The sequence below is a fragment of the Sylvia atricapilla genome, chromosome 8 (assembly GCF_009819655.1).
Source record: "Sylvia atricapilla isolate bSylAtr1 chromosome 8, bSylAtr1.pri, whole genome shotgun sequence".
Classification (NCBI taxonomy): Eukaryota; Metazoa; Chordata; class Aves; order Passeriformes; family Sylviidae; genus Sylvia; species Sylvia atricapilla.
Window position 1 is genome coordinate 30,290,742 of NC_089147.1, and position 23,697 is coordinate 30,314,438.

The 23,697-nt window shown below is 42.5% G+C and overlaps 1 protein-coding gene across 1 annotated transcript; it reads left to right on the forward strand.

Moving 5' to 3' along the window:
* Nucleotides 1–8,447: 8,447 nt before the first annotated feature.
* On the forward strand, nucleotides 8,448–23,309 carry NRBF2 (nuclear receptor binding factor 2). Its single transcript, XM_066324247.1, has 4 exons — nucleotides 8,448–8,598; nucleotides 19,193–19,277; nucleotides 20,687–20,727; nucleotides 21,771–23,309. The coding sequence occupies exons 1-4, from the start codon at nucleotides 8,545–8,547 to the stop codon at nucleotides 22,485–22,487; spliced, it is 897 nt and encodes a 298-aa protein (XP_066180344.1). The 5' UTR covers nucleotides 8,448–8,544; the 3' UTR covers nucleotides 22,488–23,309.
* The last annotated feature ends 388 nt before the right edge of the window (nucleotides 23,310–23,697 follow it).

Below are 23,697 nucleotides of genomic sequence, written 5' to 3' on the forward strand. Positions count from 1 at the left end.
AAACCAGTACTGGAGGGAGTACTGGTTAAAAGACTGCACAAAATATTTCAAGTATTAACCTCTCCTGAAAAAACTTATCCCAAAGAATTTAGAGCTCCTAGAAATAGATAGCCTGAGGTGCTAATTCAAAACTTTCAGTGTAATAATTTATGACTATTCTTGTGTAGAATTTCAGTCCCATGGTACAGACTAAACAGGTCTCTTCCTTCATTTGTTTGTACCTTATATATAAAAATAAAAGGGAGACAGTCTTGCACATTACCATCTTTTTGGTAGACTCTTATGCCAAGATATCAGATGTTACTGGATCTAATTTTGATTATGTGAAGTAGCATACAAGTCCTTCTTAACTGCATAATTAATTCTATTAAAAAATGAATGCATTGCATAGCACTTGCCACAAGACCTTTCCAAAATGCTGTTTGCTTCTTCATGTCCTGGGCTCACTTTCAATCCCTTTTCTTGTTTTGAAAGATTAAGAGGGGTGTAAGATTGCCTTGTATTATGTTTACAAGCATGGGAAATCTCAGTGCTACTCCACTGCAAAAAAATACTACTCAATTTTGCAGCTATACTCTGAATATTAAGAGCAATAAATATTTAACATGCTTAGCTGGATTTTTTTTTTTTTTTGACAACTTGCTTTTTGCTAGAAGTCATTCCATAGTAAGGATTTCAAAGAAAAGCATATAGATAATAAAGGCAGAAAAGGAAATTAAAATGCTTAAATGGATACAATGAAACTAAGGACCAACTGGGAAGAAGCACACAGTACTGATGAATCTTGGTAGCTCAGTTGAGCTACTGGTGTGTTATTGAGTAGTAACAAGTGGCACAAGGACTTCAGTTCAACACCTTCTTGCTATAAAAGTGAGTTTAGAATTTTTTAAGTGTGACTAGCTCACAAAACCTAATATGAACAGTTATGAGAATAATTAAAGCAATTCACTAAGTTATCTTCCTCCATACCCAGATAAGTTTTGTACAGTTACAAGATTAAAAAGCACAAAATTCCTGTGAGTGTAAGGCCTAATAAAAATGGAAGAATACATCCAAACCCACAGCTCTTACCTCAGGCAAACTCCCACTGGTGTTGGCACCTCATGTGATACAGAGAAGAGTACAGACACTTCAAACAAAATTGCCTGGAAAGGTTTGATTCACTCTCACTTGATTAATTGAATGAGATATATATATATATAAAGTCAGTCTTGCAGCTCTTGCTTTTCTCAGGAATGGAAACATACCAGAAAAAAAAAAAAAAAAAAAAAAAAAAAAAAAGAGGTAACTCAAGGTTCTCAGTAAATTTTAGATCTGAGCATGATGTTATGGCTCAGGCCTTCAGAATTCTGCAGGCTTCCACTAGAATGTTAACAAGATCCAGCATTTAATGACCCAACAGAGCTTTGTAGTCTACAGAGCTGTGTCAAACACCAGACCTTTTGTCAGAAAGCCAACCTGAAATGGGCCTATCTCTTTGCATTACAATCTCAGAGAGGAACAACAAAAGAATCCAGAAAATTTTTGACTGAGCGCTCTGGATATGTGATGTTCACTGCATGTTGAAAATGTGTCCATTTCTAAGAGCAAGGACAGCAATAACGTTCTGTCCAAAGAAACACAGCTGTGGAGTTAGGATAAGAGAGCAAATTTAGAGAAAGAGAAACAGAATCAGTGCTAGTGATGCAAGAATAGAACCTTCATATCAAAGCATAGTAAAGATGCTAAACAAACCTACTTTCTTCCAAGTTTTAAGTCCCAGAAACCAAAGGTGAAAGGGTCTTTTACGTCTGTGGACAGGGCCAGCTTAGGGAAGCATTATCCAGCTGCCTGTGGCAGCAATTAGGAAGGCAGAAACAGAAGCACAGATGCAGCACAGGCCCTTTCAAAGCTGAGCAGGAGTGGAGCAGCAGGTCTGAGTTGAGGAAATGGGGCCAGGTCTGTGGGTTATGGGTGAGAGGGGATGTGTGGCAAGGGTGAGAAAGTGACCGAAGGGAGGGCGCTGGCTTTACAATAGAGCTGTACAAGAGAAAATGTATTAAGAAATGTTTGGAAGAGACTTGGGGCAATGAAGCATATGTGAAAAACATGGAAATCCTCACATTTTGACTTCTCATCACTTTCAGGTGGCCTGTTCTTTTTGACCCCATTTTTGATGCCAAAAACATATCAGCCCTACTCAATATAAAAGAAAAAAGTCAGTATATCAACTGCTCATCACTATGCTCTCACAAAATACTGAAAACACAAAGGTTGCTGCTCAGCTTAATACTGAGGGCTTATGAACACAAAGACAAATAGTTTTCTTGTATCTTGCACCTGGACAAAGTAATGAAAAGGAATACTACTTAACCTTTCACCATTCCCACCAACTCCTATAACTAAATTAGTTGTTCTGAGCAAAGAAATCACACTACAAATATAATTAGTTACTTGGAACCTGATCTAAAGCCTAATGAAATCAGCATAAGGCTTCCAGAGAGAATGAGCTATAAAGAAAATATCAGTTTGATTGCTGTGGGCAAAACTACTTTCAGATCTAAGCACAGAATTTAACTATTTTATTCTGCAAGCAATGAGAAAATATCTTCTTGATTCTAAAACTAAAATAAGAGACCTAATTAATTCTAGAGCACCACAGCCATATACATTACTTCTTAGTATGCATGAATCCAATAGTTCTTTTTTTAAACAGGAATATTTAAGAGGCGTTTAATTTAAGTGGTTGTGGATCCTCCTTTCAGTAAACACATGTGAAGGCATACATTGTGTTTAAATATAATAAATACAGCTAAAATCATGCATCTGGGTCAATCCTCTGCATGTAATCAGGATTATGAAAATTCAGTTTTTCTTATCTTTCTCAATAAATGGTCTATGTACAGATGACTGGAAATGTATTCAGACATGGTCTTGTTGTGTTCTTGTTTTTTTACCTCACCAGTTTTTTCCTCCCTGCAAATCTGACTGATTTCAGATTCTGTCAGTTGCTCTGGTAGCTAAGAAAAGTGCCAAACTGTCTTTGCTGATTTCTAAGCTGTGCTCAAGTTCTTTCAGACACAAGATTCTCATGCCAAGGCATTGTAATTGCGACTTTTCAGCCCATTTTAATGGCTCTTGCTCTTTTGGTTTTTATTGCTGACCACATGCAATTATGAAGGAAAAGGTCTCCAAGGAGGTTGAGAAGGCAAAATCCAAATAAATACAAAAGGAGAAACGGCAACTGGAAAAGGTTTTGATTTAGTTTACACCTTCTCCAATATTTCACTGTCCTGAACCTCTCAGTCCTCTGAATGAGCGAGGTTCCTGGTTGTCAAAGCCCTCCTTGCCCACAGCTCCTCTCAGGCATTCCCCAGAGGCAAAAGAGACACAGCACATCCAGGGGGAAATCCTAAAATCTGGTCATTCTGAAAAACCTGACAAATGGAAGGAGGCCCATCAGTTTCATGGCTCTGTACATGTGTGGTGGGAAAAAAAAATTGTCAGAGGCATAGGGGAATCCGTTTTGTTTCAAAAGTGCTCCTTCAAAGAAAGAGACATCCCCGTCTCTCTTTGAGGAAGGCACTGTGTGGGAGGCTCTGTGGGCCCTCCTACAATGCCATGACTGAGAAGCCTGTCTTTAACTGGAGCTTCACTGAAAATGCACAGTCCAGATAAAATGCAAAGACACAAAGAGTAAATAAAGAAGTAGTCAATGCTAAGCAAAGTGTGGGCCGAGGAATTCTGCCTCCTAAGGAGGTGACAGTCAAATGAAGCTGGCTCATCATGTGTGTCAAAAGCAGCATCAGACAGGTAAATAGCAATTCTACACTTCCCTCCTACTCTAAAATTCCATCCTTAAAACACAGGGTATTTTAGGAAGCTTCCTGCTGACAGGCACATCCTGCCCAGGATTACATTTTAATAGTTCTTCTTTTAGACAAACGTTTAATTTATACTTACAGTCAACATGCTATTCCCATTCAGTCCCTCAGAAGGAGCAAAACATGCAAAACACAGAGAGAGTGGTAATGAAAACAAATAATCAATCTGCATTCATTGATGGATTTGTAGATAATGTAGTAGAGTATTTACTATGGTTCTGTTTTCTCCAGAGGGCAACTTTTTATCTTTTGGATCAACTCTGTAGACTGGCAGAAAACAGTGGCCATTTTCAGCCCACTGCAGCAGAGATTGGCACACCATCTGAAGCAAATATGTGACATTCAGCACTCCAGGGTCTTGGTATTTTGGACAGAAGTCCACAAAATGCCCAAGACTATTCTCTAAGGAAAGAAAAAATTTCATATAAATTTAGATTTATTTTCAAGTGGCAATAATGTCATTATATCACATTAAAGCTAATTTTATAAAGGTGAGGTTACAGGTTTTACTGGCTTCTGCAGCCACTTCAGGACATTGCAACATGATGCTTCTTGAAGGACCAGAGGTTAATGATATTTTCATTTTGCTAAAGCCAAAAAATACTACCTATCCTCACACTGACTTGACTCAACAACACAGCCCCTAAAACCTTTATTCTGTTGATACAACATCCCTTAATCCCTTAGCTCCCATTCCACAAGTGGTAAATTGGCCCAGCATCTTTCTCCTTTTTCCACCAAAGATAATGTGCCTTGAAATGAACATTGACTGTCTCTTAAAACCCAATAAATTAAATTGTCTTCCCTCAGCCAGCAACAGGAGTAATGGAAAACATTTCTCAGAACTAGTTTGTTTGATTTCCACAGAAGTGTTTGACCTAATGATCTGTTTTAGCAAATTGGTCTGACTTATGGATAACTGATAAGCACACAGCAAAAAACAGCTATGCAATTACCTGTCACAAGTCAAATACTTTATGCAAAATTAAAAATTATACACAAACAGATCAGGAATACAGTTTGAATAAATAAATAAATTAAAATCTCCAGTTCCATTGCAAAAGATGAAAAAAAAGAAGTTAGTAAAGAGGTTGGAAATAACAGCTTGACAGTATGCAATTTAACTGCCAGGGTATTGAAAATCTCATCCTACATAGTATTTAACAAGATCATCAACATCTGCTTCTGGATTAATGCAGTATGGAACAGGATAATCAGCTAGCTAAGTGTAAAGTCTGATGTTTAGACGCAAGAAAATCAGTAAATTGTGACACACTTAATTCAGTATAACTTCATTAACAACTGAGTGACCAAGTTTTGTGCTCAAATCTAAAGACCTCTGGCAAACATTTTCCTTTGTAGCACTACCAGAAGAGAGAGGAAAAGGCCAGGCTGCAGAGGACATAGAATTAGAGAAGGCCTTGTCACTGTGAAGAGATACAGTGACCAAGTGCGGTGGGTACTATACTCCTACAGATAACTGCTAAATATTACTTTTTCATGAGTGTGTCCATGAGCTAAAAGGAAGAGAAACACAATGGTTCAAGCACAATGAAACAACTCAATTTCACCGTCTCCTGGCTGAGTGTGAGTGCTGACAGTGAAGTGCCAAGGACCCTTTCTCCCTCACCCAGGCCAACCTATGCCTTTAGCAATTGCTACAGGACAATTTCTCCTATCTCCCATTCAATCAATTCATTCTCTAGATCAAAACCCCTCTGGACTACATGGGATCTGACTTGCTGATGTATAATGAAACCAAGGGATAGATAAATTCTTGCAAATGAAAATGGGAACTAGCAAGGTGTCTCTGGGAAGCTCCTTGCCAGAAGAGACCGTCTTGTCTAACCACCTATGGTAGAAGGAAAATCCCCCCCAGCACTCCCATGTTGCAGAGCTAGTCCCTACAGCACAGGGAAAGGTGTGAGCTATGGCATATCAGGCCGTGTGGGCTCCCTCAGAGACCCACAGACGCCACTCACATCTGAGGACTGCAGCTACAAAGGGCACAGAGGGACTCCCTGCTTTCTTTACTTGCTGCTGATTAGCTTTTTCACTTCTTATCTTCTGGATGTCTCAGCTTTAGCCCTACCCTCTTTTCTCTCTCCCTTTTAGTTTTTTTTCCTTGCCTTCTTTTCCTTCCAGGCTATTATATGAACTCACACCACACTTTGTTCCACCTGACAAAGTTACATGCAATCCCTCTATCACACTTTTCTACTCTGGCCTTCACAAAACACAAAGTTGTGTGGACCACAACTCGCATCACGTTCAGTGCCCTGCTCCTCTAGTTTCTCTCTCAAGACAGTGTATTTTGAATAATTAATCACAGAATCATTGAGGTTGGAAAAGGCCAAGTCCAAGCATTAACTTAAAACTGCCGGGTCCATCACTAAATGCCAAGTACCACATCCACAAGTTTCTGGAATACTTCCAGGCACTGCTATTCCATCACTGCCCTGGGCAGCTTGACAAATGCCTGACAGCCCATTCAGTGAATAAATTTTTCCTAATACCAAATATAAACCTCCCTGGGTGCAATTTGAGGCCATTTCCTCTCATTCTATCACTCGTTACATGGGAGAATTGACACTACTGTTAGCACACACATGGTGATATGGCAATTTTAGTAGCATTGCCATTGTCACCTGTTTCCATGCACTCCAATTCCTGCTATGAAAAGCCACGAGGAGCCCTTGCACTTCTACTGCTTCATGACTCTGCTGGGGAATTTTTTCCCCACAGGAATCCCACTCTCCCCTCATCACAGCCCTTGGTGTCTGTCCCTTAAGCCTGTACCTAGAACTTTTAAAGTGTTTTTTTAGCCCCTATGGGAGAGAAGTGTTTAGTAGCATAGCCCTTTTTATTACCTCACATTCTGCTCTATTCCCATCAACGAGCACCCTGTGGAAGAAAGAGCTACCACAGTAATTTGAACTCAGAGAAAAATGGAAAGAACATAGCTGAAAGGTGAGCAAGATAGTTCTCTTTTTAAAAAGCATTTCAATTAAACTCACCCAGTATCGGTCTTCATGCTAGTTTTAAAGCTTCCATGTGGCAGTGACTGGTGCAGAGTTTTAGAGGTCTCAGACTGACAGTATACAGCTGGCTTCTGGTGTCCACGTACAGCTATACACAAATTTACATGTCAGTATCAGCCTTATGTTTGCTTACATCCATTATTTTGAATTATATCCTCCTGACATTTATTAAAGATCTGGGGATGCTGACTTGACACACAACTCAAACACAACCATTTCTTAATCTTTCGCTTATGTCACTTATTCCTAGGCAGGGTTTTGACCAGACATTCATATTTTCACGTGTGTTTCTTTACATCCTCTCTGTGCTGCATTGTAAAAGGCACTTATTTAACTGGTGTTGCACTAAGAACCTCTATGGGCCATGCTGGGGGTGCTTTTCCTCACAGACACTCCATTCTTCCCCTCAGCAAGCCCCAGCAGGCTCATTGTCACTTAATGTCTTCTGCACAGGAGGGTGGTGTGAGACATCAAGTAATAGTGATAATGAAGGCATTAAATAATATTGGACCCAGTGTCATAATTTGGGGTCTGTCACTAGTCACTGGACAGCCGTGGAACTCTGCCACAGACCCTAATGAAAGCAAGCCCTCTGACCCTGACAGCTTTCAGTCCAGCTCTGTGTCTGTTCATCTAGATCATCTGTCATCACTTCCTACAGTGATGCTACAGGTGATCATCAAAAGCCATACTAAAGTTGAGATGAACGTGCAGACACGGCCACAAACTTGGATCAGAAATCTCTCTCTGAGACGAATCATCTTTACAGAACAACCATTAGTGCTGAAACGCTTTAAATCGAGATCATAAGCAGCAATGCCCGAGGAGAGGCTGAGGTCACTCGGCTCGTTTAGCCTGGAGGAGACTGAGGGAAGCCCTCATTGCGGTCTGCAACACCCTTATGAGAGGAAACAAAGGAGCAGGCATTCATTTCTTCACCCTCGTCACCACTGGCAGGACTGGAGAAAATGGCACGAAGCTGAGTCAAGTTGGATGTCAGGAAAAGGTCCTTCCCCCAAGGACTGGAACAGCTCCCCAGGGCAGTGGTCACAGCCTGAGCCTGACAGAGCTCAAGAGCATTTGGACAACGCTCCTGGCCACACGGTGTGATTTCTGGGGTGTGTGTGCAGGGCCAGGAACTGGACTTGATGATCCTGATCCGGGTCCCTTCCCACTCAGCACATCCTATAAGATTTCCTTTCCTCTCTTTTTTTTTTTTTTTTTTTTTTTTTCCCTTCACCATTTTCCTCCACCAACTTCTCCACGAAGCAAGGAAGGTGCTATTTTTCTATATTTTTCCCCACCGTGCTGAGCGGCACACCCTTACGGGAACGGCGAACAAACCCGCCGGTTCCCCCTCAGACGAACCCCCCAAATTCCCCTCAGACGAACCCCTGGTTTCCCTTTAGACAAACCCCCAAATTCCCCCCCAGACGAACCCCCGGTTCCCCCTCAGACACCGCCATCCCTCCCCCCGCCCCGCTCTGCCCGCGGCGCCCGTTGCCCCGGCGACGCGGCCCCGAAGTCTCGCGAGACGGCGCCGGGCTCTCGCGGGCAGGGCGGAAGCGGCGGCCGTGTTTACAAGCCGCGCTGCGGCCGGGACGCGCCGGGCCGGGGGCACCGGCCAGCGCCCCTCGCCCATGTGCCCGCAGCCCCCGCTGCCCATGGAAGTGATGGAGGGGCCCCTCAACCTGGTAAGCGCGGGGAGTGGAGGGGGAAGGGGGGCGCGTCGGGTCAGCCGGTGCCGCCGCCGCTCAGACAGCGGGGAGAGGGTGACACCCCTCGGCTCCTACCCCCAGGTAACCGGCGGGAGAGGCGCCACCCGGACAGGAAAAGCGGCTCTTGCCGCCCTTCTTTCCCCCCAAACACCTGTTCAGGTCCCGTGTCAGGCCCCGGCCGGCCGGGAGCGGGGCCCGGAGGCCGTCCCGGGCCGGAGGCGGCTCTGGGGAGGCCGGGAGGGGGCTCCGCTCGGCCCGGGCCCGCCGCAGACAGCGCTGCGTGCCGCGACATGTTCACACCGTGTGGGGACTCGCGCTGCAAGAGCCAGGACAAGAGAAGTTCAGGAAGGAAGCGTCTAGAGGAAACGTCTAGATGACACAGGGCCATAGCCATGAGAGTTTGGAGAGTTTTAGAGGCTTGCCAGGGCCTAGCAGTGGCTAAGTGCTTCCCTCAGTTTTAGGAGGTGAAATGCGTTAAAACCGTACATCAGTAATTGCTCTGCTTAAACTGGATTTCTAAGGAATCTGAACTGAAACACAGATGGGCTGAAAAATGCTTCTTCACAAAAGCTACTCAGATGTTAAACAGTCTAAATTGGCAGGTCTCTGTCCCGTAGACAAGATCTAGGTCAAGAAGAGTTAATTCTCTGCCACCTTGTGGGTTTTACCAAAGTTGTGGCTTGGCTGTGTGGTGATACACAGAGCATTCCCTTAGAAAACAAGCTTTGGTCCAGCAGTCCAGTCAGCCAGAGGCAGCACACTGGGAGTGTTCCCGTATTACAGAGTATCCCAGCTGTATTACTTCCAGGAATGAGTTTGATCCAGGAATTGTTTAGACATTGCCATGTAAACCTCAGAGACTTGTGTCAGTTTAGGTTTTAATCAAAGCTTATTTATGCCAGGATGGTGTCAGCCCTGACAAATCCTTGCCTACAGGGTCAGTCAGGTATTTCTGGATTTCTCTCTCTAGTTTCAGAAAGACTTCTGCAACTGTAATTGCAGACCACCTATGGAATTAGGGCTGACAGTGTAGTAGGAAGATGGTCTAATTATGTCTGTAGGTTCTGCAGTGGTGCTAAACCACTCTGGGGATGTCAGCATCATACTGTCTCACTTCTTACTCTGTCTACTGAAAGACTAATTGAAATAAAGAACAGCAGGAAATAGGAAATTCTTGTAACCTATTGGTATCATGGGGTCAAAAATCAGGCAAACTTACAATACGATGACACAGGAGAGCTAAACTATAGCTATTTCATTGACATTGTAAAAAACTTTTTTAAAAGTAGATCTAATTGTTCTGATGTAGGGCAGATTTTGGGAGGAAACCTCCAAAAGGGTCCCTCTAAAAAGCAGATTCAAGAGGCACCCCCCCTACCGGTTCTGGAACAGATTGCCTTGGAGAAAAGTGGAAAAAACCTGTTTATTTAACAAGTATAAAAGAGGAATAATATTGAGTAATAAAACCTCCCACTGTTCTGAAGAGATGGCAAATTCAGACAGCCCTTGTCGTGGGGTGCAGCTCTGCTCACTCAGTCTCTTATCAGCCCCTCCTGTGCTGGAATGTAGTGTCCAGCCCTGGTGGGACACAGGGGTGAGCTCCCGGTGCTCTTCTGGGTTTTCTCTACAGAGCAGTTCCAGGAAAAAGAAAAAACCACAGTCTGGGGGACTTCTCTGCCTCAGCTAGCTAAAAAACCAAAACTAACTAATACAAAGCAAAGGAGAGCTCTCTCCTGCTGTCTGGGCTGTAGACACCAGTCCACGGGCAGGAATGCGTGGGAGCAAGTGCAGGTCCTGAAAACAAACTCCGGGCTTCTTTCCCCTCTCCTTTCTCTCAGAACCAGTCTTAAGGGTGCAGAACTGAATACCCAGCATCAGCAGAACAGACTGCCAGGGATACAAGCATCATAAAGTCACCCTAGGACACTAGTGCATAAGATTCTAAAGAGAAAATTATGATTGTATATTCACTAGTAAGTGTCTGAAAGTAGCAACTTTCTTGGCAATATCACCAGTCAGTAATGTTTCTTACTGAGACCACTTAGGATTGTAGGAGTGACTAAAGCCTGGTCTGTGACCTTGTGAACCACAACAGGAGTGTGCAGTTACTGTGCCTGTCTAGCTCCAGGCTGACAGTAAGGTCAGGACACTTCTATCCTATGGGTGATACAGGGAAAAGTGTTGCTTTACGTGCTTTCATACACAGAATTATGAATTAGCCTGTGAATGTGTTCCTACTGCCTGAGAGTGTCCTGAAATACAAGGACTTCTCTTGAAACTGCTGTGCAATACACTCATGGATCATCACATACAGAAAAGGGACATGTCCATTGAGGTTGTGCCAAGCACCATGAAAACTCCTCATGATAAGAGGGTTGAATGGGTATGGCACCATGGATTTTGCATTTTGACAAGGGCATGAGCAGGGAGTACAGTTTTGCAAAGCCCCTCTCTGATGTGGAGCTTCAGACTGACAACAACATTCAGGGAAGGTGCCAACCTCCAAAATAGGAATGATCATTTAAGCTTTTGATACTATCCAGTGTTACCTGTTGCACTCTTGTTTCCCATAATTTTTTTCTCTTACCTAAATCTAGGTCCTGTGAATTGGAAAAGCACAACTTTTTCCAAAGATGCCAATGAGGAAAATAAAGCTGCCAAAAAAAAAGGAAAGCCAACCAAAGCCACCAAATCACCCCACACCTAAACTACAAAGTGATTTTGGATACAGTAATCATTAGTCTTATTTAACTGCTATCAATGGCTTAAATACAAGATATTTTCCCTCTTCCAGTATATCACGGCTTAACAATTTTCACAAAACTGATTTTTTCCATCAGTTAAGGCTTCTCATTAGAATTTACCACAGCACTTGCATCTTGCTTTGTCTTGTAAAAATTGTCCATTAATTGCAGATTGGAGCATCTAGTCTTAGTTACTGGAAAGCATGGATACTGTCCTGATTTTGCTGGCCAGTTGATCTGACCACAAGAAAACCCAACAACACCAAACAAAAAAACACACCCCACCCCTTACCCTTTAACGCCATGTCTTATATTCTGCTGGCTTCAATTATGCTCTTTTTCTGAAACTTCTGAAAGATACATTTCTCTAAAATAATGTCTTTATGGAACCAAGTCTTCTTCAACCTCATAAATAAAATTTTTGGGTTATGCCATGGAACTTAAAACCAGCATGAACTAAATGCAGTCCCTGCACCAGCAGGCAGCCATATAGCAGGTACCTAACCCAACTGATTGCTTATTTCACACATAATCCAGACCCAAAACCATCTCAACATTCTTTTTACAAATCAAAATTTTAGAAGCATGAAGATAAGTCTTCTGTGGGTCACTGCATCCTGAGAGCTTCTCTGTGCTGCTTGCTGTAGAGGCAATTCCTACTGCCATCTGATTTAGGCAAAGAATTTTGATCTCACATCCAGCCATAATTGTACCCTTAGGTGTAGGAACAAAAGTTTCCAATTAAGAAGCACAGCCACACACTGCTGATCGTCAGCTTGGAAATAACACAGTAAAAGTGAGGCAAATAGCATTAACCTCTGGAAGAGACTAGAAAAAGCTCCTCAAACAGAGTTTGACACTCAGGATTCTTAATTCTGCAGATTCTGCTCTAACAGCTCAGTATTGTCCTGTAGCTAAGGAGCCACACCTGTACCTTGTATTCTTCTTGCAAGGTAGTAGTGTTTGTATGCTTTATAATACAATGCAGTCCAAAATCTGGTGAATATCTGTCACCTCTAAGTTTCCTGAAGCATAAAGGACCAGCTTGAAGGGCTGCTGTTCTATTGAGAACCAGAAAGCACACACCAGTAGCTGGAGTGGGAATAGTCGAAAATGTGTGTTCCAAGAATCTCATCTGATGAGAGCTTTTAATACTAATGCTGCTGGCTGTTGGTAGCAACCATTCCAGTGCAAGCCAATGAAGGGTTTACTTCAACAAAGTATTTCAAAGGGAGGTAATGCTACATCCACACAAAGGCAAAATAACAAGCAGAATAAATATGCAATATGGAAGTGTAGGAGGAGAAAATAGAAAACATCTACGAATTTTACTAGAGACCAGAGAATTTAAACCACACCTGCTGATGTGTTTGAGACTTAATGCCAGCCTGCACTTCTGTTATTGTCATTGGAAAACCAGGAATATTACGTTAATCCACAGAACCCCATTTGTTTTCTTTGATTTTTTTTCCAATCTTAACCTGCCAGATGCTATACTTGATCTTCTAGTGTAAAATGGAACCAAAAAAAGGCAGATGGGCTCAAATATGTACTCAAATTAGAGAGAACAAGCTTGTAAGGTAACAAAAAGGGAAGTATCAGTAGATACACATGCCTAACACAAAGCCTGTTTTTCCACAGTAGTGGGAGAACAGAAAGGTGAGAATCTGCAGAGGCAGCAGCATATCTGAGTAAAGTGACTGGAGGTGCATCAGATACTCTGCTGAACAGCCAGATCAGTAATAACCACCTTGGAATAGCCCAACAACGTTGTGTGCAGGCATACAACTGCTGTAAAACACAACACGAAGCTGCTCCTTGTGGCACACAAAACAACTTGCAGCAGCTCGCAGTCAAGAACATAATTAGCTAAGTGATGGGTGGCTGACAGGCATTTCCTCACTGTACCTGTGCTGTTTGGGTACCTACCAGCAGTGCCTTTCTGCTGTGTCACACTGGCATTACATGCCTGTCACCAAGCCACAGAGTTCAGCTCTGAGTAAGCATGACCCGCAGTTTAAAGACCCAGATGAGGCCACCTCAGAGAAGCCTGGTGAGACAGACTGAAGGCACAGCTGAAGCCTTTCTGCCTCACTTGTTTTGGAATTGTTGCTCCTGGAAACTTGTTTACTGGACAATTTGTTGTAGTGGTTCAGATGCTCCTGTTGGGAGGCAGCTCATTTGCTGTGACAACTTGAGCCTTGTAGTTTAGGGCTACATACAGAAGCCCAGACTGGTTTTGTTTATCAGGGCAATGGGACAGTTCTCACTTAGCTTGTAACCTCCAGTCAGCAAGAAGACTTGTGTACCAGCTGTGACACGTTATATTTGGGGACAAGAAGAATGTTGTCAAAGCTGCTGAGAACTGTAGGCCCACAAAATGCCCTGGGGAGGTGGTGGAGTCACATCCCTGGATAGGGAAAGACTAGACATGACCCTCAGTGCCATGGTCGAGCTGACAGTGGTGTTCAGTCACAGGCTGAACTCCATCTCACTGTCTTTTCCAACCTAATTCATTCTGTGAGTCTGAAAATGGCTCTGAAAAACAAGTTGAAGCATTTAGTGCTTTTACCCTCCTAAATGGATGAAAAGGAACGGAATGAGGTTGATTTGACTATGCAGTAGGTTAAAGGATACCACACCTTAATGAGGGTGCAGGTGATCAGGGAAAGGGCTGCAGCTCTGCCTCTGTGGGGTTTTGGAGACTCCACCTAACCTGAGCAGCATGAATGCGAGTTGGCTTCATTCCAGACCTTTTAATTGCATTTGCATGGTGAGGAACTCCGACTAACCATTTTATCTGAAACTTGGAATAGGTTGGGAACACACATGTAGTCAGTTAGACCTAGTCATTCAGTTCATGGGGCTTGCCTAAACAACTGGTTGCTTATCTGCCCATATATTTAAAGTCCAGTGCTATTGCTTACATGCAAGTTGAACTTCAACATCTTTACAACTCAATACAAAGTGAGTGAGGACTCTGTATTCTCAGCATTAACTGTCTCATGATAGTGTCACGTACTTGTTTTGCTCTATAGGAACACTAACCTATAATTTACACAGCTGAGTCATTGTTCTGTCAACCTTGCTAAATACAGGCTTTCAAAAACAGAAGATTGAGCTAACATGTGACTAGTGGTCTTGGTTGAACAGTCACAATGGGTTCTGCCATTTTTTGGTTGATCTTTAGTCATTTTTCTCTACACTATAGAAGTATTTAAAAATGGGGGCTTGCTTCTCCTGGTAAAGCTACACTATTGCAATTTCTTCAGTTTTACTGCAAATATATTCTCATTATTTAGCATAAGTTACAGTATAACTCTTTATTATTTTTACTTTTGGTGCAACCGCCAGTAAATACAAGCATTTTCCATAATCACTCTGATCAAGGTTTTTAAAATAAATGGATGGCCACAGTTTATTCTTGGACCTCTCAGATCAAGTTTTGCACTTCTATTCTCTCTTCATTACAGTTTTTCATTGCATATGAGGACATCCACATTCAAACCTTTCTAAATTCACTATTTCCTGGTAAGAATGGGTTTGAAAGAGGCTTCTGTAGGTGTAGCCTCTCACAGAGTGTGTGTGGGGTGGGGAGAACCTTGGTGCACCATCTCATCCCACCCTGTGTGGCCTGCTGCTGTAAACACCCACATGGAAAACACTTAGCACTCTTCTGGATGATAGAGAGGCAATGCAGTGTGCAGTTTGACTGTTCAAAATAGAAACCAGACCTAGATCCTGAAGGAAACAAATCCTAAAATAGATCCTCATCTCTCAAAAAAACCCTTCCTCCTTGTTTTCAGCAGTAAGAGAGCACAGGTACTAATCTTTTCTGGCAAGAATAACTGGCATGCACAATCCATAACATAAAATAGATGATAGCAGCATCAAACAGTGGTTTCACATAAAACATTTACAAACAGAAACTTCTTGGCAGTTAAACTTTCATCAGGCCCCATCGTTTTAGCAGCTGGGTTTTTCCTGCCTTTGTCATTTTGAATAAATCACTGTAATCTGTGCTCCATAATCACACTAAAATACATCATTTTCTGGTGAGTCCTTTGTCATATACAATGAAAGCTGTAAGTTTAACCTCTTGTGCAAGGTTTTGTCCAGTGAAGAGCTGTTCCTATTAGTGAAAGAGAGAAAAACAAAACTGTCTCAGCTACAGGAGCACTGTTGCAGATGAGTGCTCTTAGGAGAGAGTAGTAGGCCTACTCTGTTTGAAAATGAGTAGTACTACATCTGCCTTTTAAAAATGCTGTTGCATCAAACAATGTTATGCTCCTTTCCACAATGCTAGCCATCAGCTAGAGTTGTATGGGAAGAGAAGCATCTTTCCCTCCTTATCCCCACAACCTAAGCCAGGATCATGCTGTGGTAGTCCTTTAAGTTGTAACAGTATGCTGGCAGTGTGTAGAAAGAAAACGTTGTTATTTTTTCCTTTGAGGGAACAGTAATAGATCTGGGAAGTGGGCCTTAGGGCTTCATTTCTCACAGCCTGCAGTCACAACATTATCTAGTCTAGAGTGGGGAAAAACAAAACCCAACAAAGAAGCAGTGTTAAATTTGGCTGAAGAAAGGTGTAGGTAAAGAGGAGGCTCTCATTGCTGTTCTAGAGGATTGTTTGATTGGGGTTTATTCTGCTGTTCAGAGATTGCATAGGCAATGATTTGGGCTAGTCAGGTGGAAAGATCAAATAGGAACACTTCCCTAGAATAACAGTGTAAACTTCCTAAAGCAAGTGCTATCCCTCAACATCTCAACTACATTTAGAAAGTGTGTGGAAAAATGCTTGCCTTACCTTCTGCAGTTAGTCCAAGGTGCTTCAGGTCACACAGTAAGGCTTACACAAATCTCGAGTACCAAATAGATTGGAACAGGGTGAGGAAACCTTTTAGCTCCACCATCCTTCACTCACACCTGCTTCCTTTTACAAGAGTCAAGTTGTTACACCTGCCCATTTGCCTACTGGGAATTCCTGCTCATCAGGATTGGGAGAGACATCTGAAAGCAGTTGTCAACCTGCTTCCCCTTTTAAATTCCGTAGCTTGTTAATAAATTATAATTATTCTTACCCTCCCCCCCCCCCCCAATCCTATATTGATTTCCAGCACTGCAAGTGGAAGGGGACAGAGAAATCAGATCTATAAACCCACCACAATCAAGCAGCAGGTGTTTCTGTCATCACAGCAGCAAAACCAAAGTCAAAGCAATCCTGCTTGAATCTGCTGGGAACCAGCCCTGCAGCCCCAGAGCTGTTGTGTAAATGCCTTCCTCCAGCATGACATCAGACCAAGGATAAACTTGAGAGTGATCTTCTCCTCTCTATGACAGAGGAGCAGTTCTTCCATTCCCAGTTTTCTAATGGGGTACAGGCCACTCTGAGTTCAAAACAGAAGTGCTAACAATGGTTGGAAGCTGCATGGCTGAGTGCAACTGAGCACTAGGAATAAACCATCAGAGTAGACAAGATCATCAGAGTAGACAAGAAGCTCACCATGATAATGGCTAATAAGCATCCAAATACTTCTGGTGCAGCTTCATCACTTGCTGCTGGGAAACAGCACCACTAATTTCTTCACATTGCTTGTTGATAAATAAGCTGCTGTGAAAGTGGGAGAAATTCCTTGATCCTTCCACAATCAACAAATTGGATCAAACATGGGTTAGAATAATTGAGCAAGGATTTTCTTGTCAACCCATCAGGAAAACACAGGAAAAGAGGAATTCCTTGCCTATGACTGACTGCAAAACAGCTAATTTTCTCACACAGGGCTGTGCTTAAACCTGATTTATTTTCTGGTGTGGCTCCTGTGGTTTGGGGAGTCTGTTGCATCAGAGTAAGATGGCCTGATATGTACATTTTGGTGTAAGAGCAAGAAAGGTGTTGTGACCTTGTCATCAGAGCACCCAGGGTTTTGTCTTTGCCCACATCTATGGACTGTTGGTTTCCTAATTTTATTCACAGTTCAGCCCAACTTCTTCAGACTCCCTTCAGCTTCACTGGAAGTTAATTGAGAATGGAAATAATTTAATTGCTCAATCAAACAAGAACTGAATGTCCTCAGATGTTCTGCATGTGCTTAAGTGATTTGAGTAAGATCATACTCCAGCAGTTTAAAACATACATGAATAATCTTTGAAAATAATGGGACTCAAATTCTTACATGTAAAAACTAGTAAATGAAACTTGTCCTCTGACTTGTTGAATTCCTTTCTTAGCTCTTCTGTCTGTGGCTACTTTGTTTCCTCTTTCCCTGTTTTTTTTAGACCAGCCCATGCAGTTTGCAGAAACAGCTGTATCAGTACTAATTTACTGAAAAATTGTTTTGCAAAGAACTAGCTCAGGTGGTTTTATGTCCCTGACATAGCTAATATGTAATGGGACAAGCTGCCAAGAATAAATGAGATTGCTCTATCTGTGCTGATACTGTTTGATCATATCAATGGGAAAGAATTATATTTCTGGCATATGTCATTTGTAGGAGTGCATCAAAGAAGGCCATAAACCAAATGATTTTCCAATAGAAAAACACTTCCTCTTCTGAGAACCTCAGGGTAGAAGAAGTGGGAAATGTTTACAATGCTCTGAGGATTCAGTGAAGGTGAGGAAGAAGAATATGACAAAGAATATTTCTTGTGAAGAAACAAGGAGTTGTGTTTTAGCTTTTTTAAGAACACAACATATTAGCATATGAAGTCAGTTTTAGGAAAGCCAAATGTCTTCATGGAGTGAAGTAACTGCCAGGGATTGCCTAAGAACAGCTGCTGCCCAAACAGGTGTTTCCTGTACAAGCCATTCTCTTCTGTGGTCTCAGAGCTGCTAAGAAAACTGAACTTACTACAGTACTGTAGGGCATAACTCCACTTGGCAGACAAAAATGACAAACTGACCTGCCTTTTGGGAGTTGTATTTTAAACAGATGTTAATATCAGTACCATGTAAGTGTCAGTACCTGCTGTCTGTTTACTTCAGCTCAACACGTGGTAAAGCAGTCCTGAACAGTGTGACTGACAGTCTCCCCAGCGAGTGCTTGTAGCTTTTCACATGACACAGTTTGTCTTGGAGGAAGGGCCATAAAATCCATGTCTTGTAGTAATGACAAAAAAAGACTTGCTTTCATGAATGTTGCAGTGCTGGTTATGCGGCAGTTTCTCACTGAGCATATGCAAATACTTGCATCAAATGCTTGCTTTCAGCAACAACCTTAGTCTGTGTTGGTGGTTTACATTAGTGGTTTACAAATACTAGTGTAGATTTAACTGTTGTTAAATGTTTCAGCAACAACATGACTTTGATACTTTTAACTGTGGCTGTGCTGCTACCATTAATTGGTATAAGCTGCAGACAAAAAAAGCAAGTTATTCATCCAAGAGGCAAAATATCTTGGGCATGGGGCAGCAGAAAGTGTCAAATCAGCTGTAAGATGTAACACAATTCAGATATCTTGCATTCCACCAGGTCCAAAATACTTACAACTTCTCATAACCTCTTCTGGCCTGTTCTTTTTACGTGACCATGGTAAATGCCTGCCTAGAAAGAAGATGATGTGCTTTCTGAGGAACAGCTTCAAAATTATTTTGCTGTGTACACAGCAGTTTGCTGCATTAACAAACTTCAGTTCTTACCGGTAGAGACTCTTGGAAGGTAGTATTGAAGAAGTCCAATTACAAAGCTTGGAAGGGAGTGAAGATCTGAGCCTAAAAGCCTGAGAATTGGAATCAGTACAAGTTTTCCAGATGTACTGGTTACTTTTAAGACAGGTATAACTGTTTGTCCGTTGACCCTCATTGATGTAATTTCTATTTTTATTTTTAAGGCTCACCAGCAAAGCAGAAAAGCAGACCGCTTGTTGGCAGCAGGGAAATATGAAGAAGCAATTTCTTGTCACAAAAAAGCTGCTGGTGAGTAGATTATTTCTCACATTTCAGCTCTTAAAATCAGTTTCTAGATTTGCATGCACCAAGCCTGTCCTGAGTTCAGGAAGTGTTTTGACAACATTCTCAGGCACACGGAATTCTTGGGGTGTCCTGCACAGGGCCAGGAGTTAATGGTCTTTCTGGGTCCCTTCCAACTCAGCAGATTCTGTGATTCTGTGTAAGTAGACTGTCTTGCAAAATCTTTATTTTTAAAATGGGAGTTGGTTATTTAGTCCAGATCAAGAACCCTTTTGAAAACTTTTTCCCTCATATGAGCCGCTAAAGTCAGACATTTCCAAAGTTGTTTAGGCTGGGGGTGGTTATCACTATGAAGGCAGTTCTTGACTGAAGGTGAAGCCAACACCTTGTGGTATGCGCAGACTGAAGTTGTGCACCTGCTCTAAGCCAGTTTCACTTTATACTTCTCTTTACTGCATTTACTTTACTGCTTTCATAGGTGAGGTCCCAGTGCTTTCTCTGTTGGTAAAGGGCAAATGTTTGCTTACAAAACTTCCCTTTCCTACTGTCTGCATCAAGGCAGCTGAGAACAGGTGATGAGCTCCCCAGAACTCGAGCAAAACAGGAGATTGCATCACAGACCTTGACACTGCAGGGACAGCCTCTCCTCTGTGCATTTACCTGTCCATTTAAATAATCCTGCTTCACTTTTTGTGTTAGAGTCCCTCAGCTCTCTGACAGTGTACAGCTACTTGGCAGAAGAAGAAAAGAGGTCTTAGCTGGTGCAAGAAGTAGGACATTTTCAGTGGCAGGGCTTGTGTGGAGACAAAGTGGCTGCTCTGAACATGGTAACCTAAATACCAGGCATTCTCACTCCATTCAGGAATACTAGAAAACTCCATGGAGTGAAAAACTAATAGCTTCTTTGGTATTTATTACTACTCAGAGTGATGAGGGATTGCACTTACATTCTGAAATGCATACTTTTTGTTTTCTTTTACTTCATATACTGAGACAAAACCCAAAAATACACTGAATGTTTCTTGGTTTTGTCTGTTGGTTCTATGCCACTGTCTTGCATAATTCCAAATTTGGTTGAGAATTTGTCATACATTGTCATTTTCAGCTCTAGTAAGATATGGTTGAAGTCCTTCTGGAAAATGCTGCTGTTCTAAAAACAAACTGGAGCAACCCAAGCCAACAGGATACCATGAGAAGGGTGTAGTGTGTATTACACGGTCTCAGAGTCATTTTTTCAGACTTCTGAAAAACTGCAGGTGTTTCCAGCCACTGTAACTTGGTAGACACTTTGCCTCTAGACTGTTGCCTTCATGTGGGGATTGAGCACACAGCTCTGAAGGCTTTTCTTAGCTTTTCTGGGAGTGTTCAGGTTTTTCAGCCATGCTCTAAGTGCTGATGGATGTTCTGTCCCACAGGGTACCTCACAGATGCCATGAAGCTGACCCAGTCGGAGCAGGTGAGACCGGAACCATCCACAGCCCCATGTGTCCCTTGTGTCTGATCACACCCCTCCTGGGCATTAGCCTCTGCAGAATTGTCTGAACCTTTGACAGCTGCACCCAGAGTTACAAGTGTGGTAATATTAATCTTCCTAGAGAGTTTTTCCAAGTTTATGTGGAGCAAGGACAAGAGAAATACTAACCCATCCAAGGGGTCTCCAACTTTCTAGTCTGCCAGACATCTTCAAGTAGGTGACAAAAGCAGTGTCATGCTTAACTTTATCTGTGAGGCACTTAGTATTGTGCTGAGACAAAAAGCCAAGCATCTCATCTACAGTGTGTCATTTTGGTTTAATGCATCCTGACTGGGGGATCTCCAGAACAACAGCCCTGACACTTTGTCTTATTCACTGCACAAGTTTATCTGTGAATGTAGTAGTGTAGTTTGCTCAGCACTTTTGTACCAGCAGGCTTTGAATTTAGCCAATATTATGAAATCAAATAACCCTTGGAGATCAGACATCTGTCTTCACTCCAGTGGGTCATTCTTGTAGAAAAATGGTCTTTCTCCCATGTGAGTTAACTGCTGTGCCACCTCCATCATTAAATAAGACTAAATCATTTGGGGCCATTCCTGGCCTTGGAGCAACGTGCTGCTTCATTTTGGGTGTAATTGACATGTCTACACTGATACCATGATAGAAGCATTAAAATTTTCCATTGTGTAGCCAGAGTGTGGCCATGCGTGGCAGATGAATCTCCTCCTTCTTGGTGCTGGCTGTAGGTCAGTTAAACTGTGGGTGCCTCTGCCCAGAGGTATTGACTTACAAACAAAAAGACCAGTAGTTATGCTAAATTTGACACATCTGAACCTGTTGCACTGAAGAAGCAGAGAGCACTTCCTGTTGGATTTAATGTCTGAATAACAAAAGCTCCCCCCCTCGGGCATGCAGTGATGCTGTTTTATGTAAATATTTGCACACGTGTAATTCAGTGCATGTGAATATTTGGGTGGGATTAGGGATCACCAACTAAATTGTTTAATCTTGTTCTTACTCAGGCTCAGCTCTCACTGGAATTACAAAGGGATAGTCACATGAAACAGTTACTGCTCATCCAGGAGAGGTGGAAAAGGGCAAAGAGGGAGGAGAAGCTGAAAGCTCAGCAGAGTGCTGACAAGGAAGCAGCCGCGCATCTTCAGGCTTCTTACAAGCCAACTGCTGAAGACTCTGGTGATCAAAACGTACTGGTTCCTGTTGCTCAGAAATACAGCTCCTCCACAGAGAAACATGCACAGGATGTTCGGGGTGTCTTTGACAGGGACCCAGATACACTTTTATTTCTGCTTCAGAAAAAAAAGGAGCCAGTGGAAGCATGTATTGGGAGTAAAGCGCCAAAAGATGACAAAACAATAATAGAAGAGCAGGCAACCAAAATTGCAGATTTGAAGAAGCTCATAGAATCTCTTGTAGCTGAAAACGAGAGATTAAGGAGAGAGAATAAGCAGTTAAAAGCAGAAAGGGCTAGACTCCAAAAATCTCCCGTAGACAAGGAGTTGGATGTAGACACTGACTTCGTCGAGAAGTCAGAGCTGTGGGGTCTGCAGCAGCACTCGGAATCTGCTTCTTCAGCTGCAACTTGGCAGAAGTTTGCAACAACTGCTGGGAAGGCAAAGGACATTCCAATTCCCAACCTTCCTCCCCTGGACATCCCGTCCCCGGAACTCCCGCTGCTGGAACTCTCCGACGATATACTGAAAGGACTGATGAACAGTTAGAAACCAGGAAAAGTGCTCCATGTGTAGTTACCCAAACTTGAGAAAAGGGAAAGCCACCAGGACAATGGTGATCTGAGGGCAGAAACATTTACCACAATGCTACTGTCGGAGAAAAGGTATTAAGCAACTTTGTTACTGTGAAATCCACATCATATCTGATTTACTTCATGGAAGTTAAAGGTACCATAGTTGGTATAAGACGGTGAGCTCTTTAGTCTTTTGCCCAATGTTTCAAACCAAACGACTGCCTGGAGAATGTTTCAAGTAACACAATCCTTCAGGGTTTTTAAGTATGCTATATGTAATAGTTATCTATAATGCCATAAATGATGGTGCAGAACCTAACTGTTATGGTTGCCAGTCGGCCGCCATGTCATATTGAAAAATGCTTTCTAGCATGAATTTAAACTGTGCATTTCATTATGCATAACTTTGTTAATTCAGATACAGTGCAATTTATACACCTCCTAGATGGATTTATGTGCCACACTGTATTCCTGACCATGTTAACCTCAAGTCAGGAGAGATTTTAATTTTCATTCTATGAAGGAACCAACTTACTCGTTCTGTTGATGAGGGTTTTTTTTGGGGGGTTATCTGTTTACATAACTAATCAGGGTGCATTGAATCTAGCTATTGGTTTCTGTATAAAGTGACATGGTTTAAAATGAAAAATCTATACTTAAGGTAAAATACCCTTTTTGTTTTCAGTGATGCATGAATGGAAGTAATTCTAGCTGGCAGTATTTGATTGAAAAAGAAATTGTTTACAGCTTAACCTGATTCAAAAAGGAAAGGAAAATAAAAACCAAGGTGTTTTGACACTGTCTGTTACATGTGTACAAATGTTGCCGAGTATAAAGAACAAATCACTACTTATACTAAGTGTTAGGATGCACCTACAGCTGAACTCCCATATTCATCATCCAGCAAATTCAGGAAAGCTGGGGTGAATTCAGAGGGCCTTGCCCACCTGTGGAGTGAGCTGGCTGACAGGCGGGTTCCAGCTCCGTGGATGTGCTGGGGCACAGCCCAGCAGGAGCTGCAGGAACAGTGCTGAGGGTGCTGGGTGTGAGCAGGGCTGTGCAGCCTCCTCACACCCTTCCCTTCCAGCCCCTGCCCTGGAGCTCAGCTGGGGCTTTCCCAAGGGGTGTTCCAGTGTGTAGTGGAGGCATTAATTACCTTCTGCTTGTACTGATTAGTGAAGGGT

Bases quoted from the DNA above. Each gene is read 5' to 3' on its own strand.
- NRBF2 (XM_066324247.1), top strand. From the start codon at position 8,545: ATGTGCCCGCAGCCCCCGCTGCCCATGGAAGTGATGGAGGGGCCCCTC. The intron at 8,599-19,192 runs GTAAGCGCGGGG...TTTATTTTTAAG, and splicing joins TGGAGGGGCCCCTCAACCTG to GCTCACCAGCAAAGCAGAAA. The intron at 20,728-21,770 runs GTGAGACCGGAA...GTTCTTACTCAG, and splicing joins AGCTGACCCAGTCGGAGCAG to GCTCAGCTCTCACTGGAATT.